This window comes from Octopus sinensis, linkage group LG19, assembly GCF_006345805.1.
Source record: "Octopus sinensis linkage group LG19, ASM634580v1, whole genome shotgun sequence".
Classification (NCBI taxonomy): domain Eukaryota; kingdom Metazoa; phylum Mollusca; class Cephalopoda; order Octopoda; family Octopodidae; genus Octopus; species Octopus sinensis.
In genome coordinates this window covers 42,813,777-42,822,514 of record NC_043015.1, presented here as the reverse complement: position 1 = coordinate 42,822,514, position 8,738 = coordinate 42,813,777, and the positions used below count along the sequence as shown (strand labels likewise).

At 37.0% G+C, this 8,738-nt stretch overlaps 1 protein-coding gene across 2 annotated transcripts in view; it reads right to left on the bottom strand.

Annotated features, from left to right (window-relative positions):
• Positions 1 to 5,657: 5,657 nt before the first annotated feature.
• LOC115222060 overlaps positions 5,658 to 8,738 on the bottom strand; it is a 62,038-nt gene continuing 58,957 nt past the window's right edge. For both annotated transcript variants that reach the window (XM_029792163.2, XM_036511443.1), the window contains 2 exons: positions 7,295 to 7,392; positions 5,658 to 5,971 (listed from right to left, as the gene is read on the bottom strand). In XM_029792163.2, the coding sequence (XP_029648023.2) occupies positions 5,767 to 5,971; positions 7,295 to 7,392 (303 nt within the window). In that variant the 3' untranslated portion in view covers positions 5,658 to 5,766. The remainder of the gene's footprint in view (positions 5,972 to 7,294; positions 7,393 to 8,738) is intronic.

The window sequence follows — 8,738 nt, the reverse complement described above, 5'->3', positions numbered from 1 at the left end:
CATTGTTCTTATATTTTTACGGAGATGTACTTGCATAGCAAGTGACCTGAACTGAGATCGTGTGCTGGAACGAAAACAATTGCAGCGTGGAAGGTGTTTACAAGGCTTATAAACACTTTCCACACTGCAATCGTGTTCTTATATTGTTTTTTTTTTAATATTTTTAATGCTTTTTTAAAATAATTTTACATATGTGCATGTATGTATATATCTACCTGCCTATGTGTCTTATCTATCTATCCATCTATCGATCGATACATGTATTGATCAATCCATCCATCCATCCATCTTATCGATCAATCCATCTATCTATCTATCCAATCATTTAACATGGTATGGATTGAATTTTTATAAATATTCCAGTCAATAGGCACAGGAGTGGCTGTGTGGTAAGTAGCTTGCTTACCAACCACATGGTTCCGGGTTCAGTCCCACCAAAACTTTGATGTCATCGTCAAATTTTGTCTTGTAAAAATTAAGAAAAACGTACTTAGTAAAATGATCAAGTTTGGAGACTTCCCAGTTCTTGAGGTTATTGCTTCATCTCATTTGGAGTTGGTCCCAGTGATTGTTTTACCTTCTCTGGAAGCATAAATAATTTTAGTGAATCAAGAATTTATGTGGTGTGCCATTTCATATACCTTTATTTGTCTATGCTAGTCAGAGTTACTTCTCTTCATCAAACTAATACACCTGCTTGTTGTTCATACACCTGTCTTTGTCTTTTGTCTTTCTGTAAATTTCAACTATATATTATATGCTCATGTGGTCACCCCAGTCTTATCCTGCTTTGACCTGCGGATTTCACTGGACTCTTCCCTTGATGAAAAATCGCTCGAATATACCATGTTTGAACATTTTTGAACTTGGTTTTTTTCATACTCCATATTTTGTTACTTTGCCTTTCTCTCTCTCCCTTTCTTCTTCTTTTCATCTTAAATCTAGAAGTTTTTTTTTATTCTCTCTCTGTTTATTTTCTCTTATTCCTTTCTGTTCCTTTGTGAGTTACCTGGCAACCTCACTAATGCAGGTGCCATGTAAAAAGCACCCAGTCCGCACTGTAAAGTGTTTGGCATCAGGAAGGACATCCAGCCATAGAAACTGTACCAAAACTGGCAGTGGAGCTCTGCACAGTCCCGCAGCTTGCCAAGTCCTGTCAAACTGTCCAATCCATGCCAACACAACAAAAAAAAAAAAAATTCATGTCAAATGATGATGAAATTTGACAGGCATCCACACAGTCACGTTTCACCCGTCACGTATTAGTCTACTCGTCAAACCATGCCAGGTGATTTTTTTTTACCCCAGGTGCTGGGCCGTGATATTGAACCCGGTTCATAACAGATGTTAACAAACTCCTTGACCACACACCTAATGTCTGCATCTATGTATAGTTTTCTGTCTCCTGCTCTGTGTTCTAATACTAACGCAGTACTCTTTTGTTCCATCTTTTATATGGTTCCAACCCCACCCCCCACTCCAACTCCAACCCCCTCCACACACAGAACCACAGTCTAATGTCCGAAACTAGTAAAAGAATGAAATTTTTCAAACCATTGTATATTCTTTGGCAAGTGTTTTTGAAAAAGCATGTATTTTTTTAAGTATTATGTATTGTTTTAATACACATGTTTACGCACACTACATCTGACACATCAGAGTATACGCACGCACACACACACACACACACATGCATATATATATATATACACACACATGTACTCAAATATTTACCTGTTTCCCACCCCATTTCTTAAAAATCGTGGTAGAGGCCTTGGTCTCGGGGACCACTCATGTCTAGAAACTGAGGTTGGGGATAAGTAAGTGAGGGCATGCACCCCGTAGAAAATCCAGCTCCAAAAACGCCTCATGATAGCAAAGGAGAATATGTACCAGCCAGTCCAAAGGTTGGGGTGGGCTGCACCTGCCTTCCTCAGTTGCTATGGCAGTGAGGTAGATCCAGCCAAACCCGTTAATGGGGACAAAACCTGGATTTAAAACACTGGATGATGATGATGTGTGTACATATACACATAAATGTGTATATATATATACACACACACACACCCTACACATACATATGCATACACACACACACACACACATACACACCCTCCACATACATATGCATACACACACACACACACACACATATACACACCCTACACATACATATGCATACACACACACATATATATATATATATATACACACATACATATGCATACACATACACACATATATATATATATATATATATATATATACATACAAACACACACCCTCACATATATACGCATATATATACAGATATATATACAGATATTTTATTTTTATTTTATCATTTCCGTCTTGCTTTTTTATATTTGTAACAAATGAAAATAAAGAAGGAAAAAAGAAAAAAATCTTCCAAAATATTTGTATGTATAAATAATTGTGTTTATATTTATTATTAACCCTTTCGTTACCAACCTGGCTGAAACCACCTCTGGCTCTGTAGTACAAATGTCTTGTTTTCATAAGTTTTGAATTAAAATCTTCCACTAAACTTTAATCACAATTTATGTTCCTAACACTAGCTTCATGATAACTAAGTTATTTTACTAAATTCTGTGTTATATTTAAAGTAATTGAAAGAAACAGAGCATCTCAAAATAAATACAGTAACGAAAGGGTTAAGCGTGAGCAAACTGATATAATTTTGACGCTGACCTTGGTTCCATACTCTCTCTCTTTTACTCTTTTACTTGTTTCAGTCATTTGACTGCAGCCATGCTGGAGTACCACTTTTAGTCGAGCAAATCGACCCCAGGACTTATTCTTTGTAAGCCCAGTACTTATTCTATCGGTCTCTTTTGCCGAACCGCTAAGTAACGGGGACGTAAACACACCAGCATCGGTTGTCAAGCAATGCTAGGGGGACAAACACACGCACACAAACACACATACACATATATATACATATATACGACAGGCTTCTTTCAGTTTCCATCTACCAAATCCACTCACAAGGAATTGGTCGGCCCGGGGCTATAGCAGAAGACACTTGCCCAAGATGCCACGCAGTGGGACTGAACCCGGAACCATGTGGTTGGTTAGCAAGCTACTTACCACACAGCCACTCCTGCGCATTTTTTTTGACACAATTTTTTTTATTTTGAAGTGATTTCAATGAAAAGCTTCCTTCAAAATTTTAATTTGATTTATATTCCAAATAACAACTTAATAGCAGCAATTATTTTACTGAATTCTTCGTTAGTTTAAAAATTAATTGAAAATCACATCATTGAACTGTCAAGAGATAATGGATAATTTTTAATTTTTCAAAATAGTTTGAATAAATAAGCATTAGATTTGGCAGAGTAATTTGAATGCTAAAAGGTTACTCTGCCAAACTCTTGGTATGGAGTTAAGCTAAACCTTTAGCACGCACTCTGCTCTAATTAACCTTTAAAACACGGTAGGTGCATCATGTCAGCATAGGAGTTTTCTCACCTGCAGTAACAGGACAGTGGCAGCGGAAACAATTCTATTTATCGTTTTAAAAATTAACAGCTACCTCATCAAAATCTCAAAGCTACAAGATTAATGAATGATTAGTTCAAAACAATGTGGATAAAAAAAGGATTAATTTTGGCAGAACTAAACACTAAAGGGTTAATCAGTTTCATATGTAAATATTTTGTCATAAAAAAAAACAAAAAAAACTAAGCTAATTACTTAATGGATATTTCTGAATGCAAAAAGGCAAAAAACTTAATTATACCCAAGGAAATATTTTATGATGTTGTTGTTATTCCTTCTCGAGCCACACCTGGCTCATAGGGCCGGTTTCCCGGTTTCCTTGGCGTATAGGTTCCCCACCTGGACGGGACGCTGGTCCATCAACATACCCACATATATTTATGTGCGTCTATATATATTTACATATATATATGAGGTTATTTGTTATGGCCAGCCAGAAAGTGACCATTGGTTTCACACCTATAAAGTGCTTAGCCATACAGGCAACTAATCAGACTCAAATGGCCAGAGACAACTTTTCTACAACTAGAGGGAGAGAAACGTTATGGTCAGTTTGTAAACAAAAATTCTGGAATGAAACTTTACTGGTAAAACCTTTGAGTGAGGTGGAGTTATCTCCCTTAGATTAGTTCCAGTTATGTCCATACACCTGCCAAAGACATCTGAAGGTGGTAGCATTTCTTTAGTCAGCAAATGGGAAATTCCATATTTCTAAAAGGAATTTCGTCTGATGTAGACCCTTTTTAAACTCCAAAAAAGAGATGTTTATTCAGTGCCCTCATCAGAGGAAATTTCTGTTAGAAACATGGAATACCAAATTTTCCAACTCAAGGAATGCTACCACCTTCTGATGTTTTCAACAGCGACATAGACCTAACTGAAAATGATCTAAGGGAGATGACTCTGCCTAAGGTGATATGTAGAGGTTGTAAAGCTTGCTTCTTAACTTTACAGCTATGCCTGCGCTTATATTCTGCTGCCTTCAAAATTTTATACAAAGCTTCATTCCATCCTGTTCTGCTGTTTTACACTCATAGCTAAAGTGTACCTCTCTTTAGACCACTGGTACTGAACTATGTTTTTTTTTTTTATTTATGGGCTCCATTGATGACTATTTTATTTTGATGGACCCACATATCCATTCCATGTTTAAAAACTAGTTCTATCGCTACTTCTTTCAAAATTCCCATTTTTGTCTTTCATTTATATAGGTTTGCATTTGCACTCACTGAAAGAACATTCTCTTTTTTTTTCCAGTGGCTGGAGACATGTTGAAGTATGTAAAAACATTACAAAATGAATCCTAGCTATTTCTTTGCAAAATTTCCTTTTTATGGACCCTTAAAATATTACTGTGGGTCTCCAATTTACTATTTTCCTTGTGTGGACCCCCCAAAAATCTTACATGGACTACTCGTTCCCCAGAGATCATATGAACCATGGTTGAGTGCCACTGGTAGTGTTAGGTTAATTTTCCAAAATTTTTAATACCGAAAATATTGGAACAAAAAAAAAAAAAGATATGGCATAGAAAATGAGCAAAGAGTAAAATTTCAGAAATATTTATTTACTTCAAAAATGGTATACACATAATCTATATGTGTGAGTAGTGTAATAAATAAACATGTGTATATAGGTATATGTGTGTGTATATGTCTATGTATATATATATATATTTATATATGTGTGTGTGTGTGTTTGTGTGTACCTATGCATAGAAGCAGTGCTAGTATTGTAAACATTATTGAACACACGTACATAATGTATCTGCTTTGTGGCCTACTGGCAAACAAACAGAGCATGTACATTGTGTATGTGTGGATGACAATGTTTATATAAAAATATATATATATATATACATATATTATTTAATAAACACTATATGTATTTATGTGCTACTATTATTTTCCTGTGCTGAGAGCAGGCCAAACAGCGTCTTTTAATACATCTGGTATCTTAGCACAATCATCAGACACTGCTTACAGTGTCTGATGATTGTGCTAGAGCACCAGGCACATTATAAAACACTGTTTGGCATGCTCTCAGAACAGGAAACTAATAGTAGCACATCAATACATATATTGTGCTTATTAAATAATATTTATCTCTCCCCAGACGGTGTACGTTTTTTGTTGATTTATCATCACAGAAGAGTATGCTATGTGTGTGTCTGTATGTATGTATATATGTATAGTAAGATGATATGGATTTAGTTTATGGTTATGCGCCAATTGGAATGGTTTAGAAACCAAAGTTGACCATGAATTCTGAGTAGTCGACTTTACCATCTTTGTTTTTGTCGATAAAGTCCACCCAGGCCTGCAGTTGATCCTCTGCCAAAGACTGCCGCTCGATTTCTTTGGTAGCTTTGAGAAGGTCATCGATAGTTATGTATCCGTCTCCGTCTTTATCACACTTCTGGAACGAGTTCCTTACATCCTCAATGCTGGAATTTCAAAAAAAAAAAAACGTTTAAATATAAAAACAACAACAACACCACCACCACCATCATCATCATCATCATCATTTAATGTCCATGTTCCATGCTGGCATGGATCGGACAATTTGACAGGATCTGATGTGTCCAAGGACTGCATCCTGCTCTAGTGTCCATTTTGGTATGATTTCTACAAATGGACGTCTTTCCTAATGCCAACCACTTCATAATTTATATGGAATGTGAAAACCAAAATCAGAACAGACACATACATGTATCTTTTACTTGTGTCAATCAATGGACTGTTCCCATGCTGGAGCAATGGTCTGAAGGTTTTAGTCAAACAAACTGACCACAGTGCTTATTATTTTTTTAAGTCTGGGACTTTATCAGTTTCTTTTGCAACTGCTAAGTTACAAGGATGTAAACAAACTAATACTGATTCCCCGGGGATAGTGGACACACACACACACAAATATATGTATGATGGGCTTCCTCACAGTTTCCATCTGCCAAATGCACTCATATGGCATTGGTTGGTTCAGGGCTATAGTGGAAGAAATATTGACTGACCGTCACCACACCCACTTCTGGGTTTTTTTTTTTCTTTTTCTTTTTTTCCTGCAGAAACCCATGTTTCTGGCTATGGAAATTCTGAATCTGTAAAAAATATTGGCATTTTGAAATTTCAGATTCAGAAATCTCCGTAGCCAAAACATGGGTTTCTGCAGAAAAAAAAAAAAAAAACAGAAGTTGGTGTGGTGACGGTCTGCCTTGCCCGCCGAGATATTGTCCATAGTGCCATGCTGTGGGACTGAACCTGAAATTACAGGGTTCCAATGTGAGCTTCTTAACCATGGCCTGAACATTAAAAACATTTAGAAACTAAGAGAAACAACAACAAAAAAAAACATTCTGTTGAGGTCAGTTTTGCCTTTCATCTTTTTTGGGGTTTATAAAATAAGTACCAGTTAAATACTGGGGATCGATGTAATTTGACTAAACCCCTTCTGATGAAATTGCTGGCCTTGTACCAAAAATTCGAAGCAATTATTATTATCATAATGACAAAGGATACACAACAAGCCAAGAGAAATTGTAGTCATGACCAGTGTCGGTGAAACGTAGAAGGCACCCAGTACACTCTGTGGAGTGGTTGGCATTAGGAAGGGCCCCCCCATCTGTAGAAACCAAACCAAATCAGACTGGGGACTGGTGCAGCTCTCCACTTTACCAATTCCAGTCAAACTGTCTAACAACCCATGCCAGCATGGAAAACGGATGCTAAGTGATGGTGAATTTTAAAACATGTAGAAAATGAAATTGTTTTACCCGTAATGTCGTTGCCGAAGTACTTTCCGTACTCTGGTTATGAATTCCTTCCAGGTAATGACACCGTTTTCGTTCCGTTTGCATTTTTGGTATAAATACTGGAAAATGAAAGAAAGAAAAAATTTACTTGCGTCATAAAAAAAATTTTTAATTTAAATTATTTGATTTTTTTTAACATATAAAGCACAACAGGCCACAATCGTGGCTGTCAGGCACAGGTTGACAGGCCGAGTGGCTGTGTGGTAAGTAGCTTGCTTACGAACTACATGGTTCCGGGTTTAGTCCCACTGTATAGCACCTTGGGCAAGTGTCTTCTACTATAACTTCAGGCCAACCAAAGCCTTGTGAGGGGTTTTGGTAGAGCGAAACTGAAAGAAGCCCGTCATATATATATAATATATGAATGTGTGTGTATGTGTTTGTACCCCCAACATCGCTTGACAACCGATGGTGGTGTGTTTACGTCCCCATAATGTAGTGGTTCGGCAAAAGAGACCGATAGAATAAGTACTAGGCTTACAAAGAATAAGTCCTGGGGTCGATTTGCTCGACTAAAAGGCTCCAGCGTGGCCACAGTCAAATGACTGAAATAAGTAAAAGAGTATGTATATATATATATATATATATATATATATATATTTAAAATATATATGTATATATATATATATAACTGCACACTCACACACACACACCACACACACACACACACAACACACACACACACACACCACACACATATATATATATATATATATATATATATAATATATATATATATATATGGGGATCAGAGTAGATAAAATCCAGGCTACATATGTTTCATAGCTAGCAGAACCTGGGAAGTTGTATAATAATAAGAATTAGTTGTGGAGTCGATTTATTTGACTAAAACCCTCCAGCATGGCCGCAACCAAATGACTGAAACAAGTAAAAAAATATTAAAAAATGAAAAGCCAATGGAGAGAGGCCTTTCTCACTGAACCATTAAACAAACCAACTCTGGTTGTTGGAGAACAAACGTAGTTATACACATATATGAGAGGCTCATTTCAGCTTTGATTAATGAAATTCACTCCTAGGGTAATGGTTGGCCTGTGGTTATGGTAGAAGGCGGCAAGCTGGCAGAGACATTAGCACGCCGGACGAAATGCTCAGCGGTATTTCGTCTGCCGTTACGTTCTGAGTTCAAATTCCGCCGAGGTCGACTTTGCCTTTCATCCTTTCAGAGTCGATTAAATAAGTACCAGTTACGCACTGGGGTAGATGTAATCGACTTAATCCATTTGTCTGTCCTTGTTTGTTCCCTCTGTGTTTAGCCCCTTGTGGGTAGTAAAAAAATAGGTAGAAGGCCTTGCCCAAGGTGCTGTGCAGTGGGACTGAACTCAAAACCACGTGGTTGTAAAGTGAGCTTCATAACCACACAACCATGCCTGCATCCAGTGAT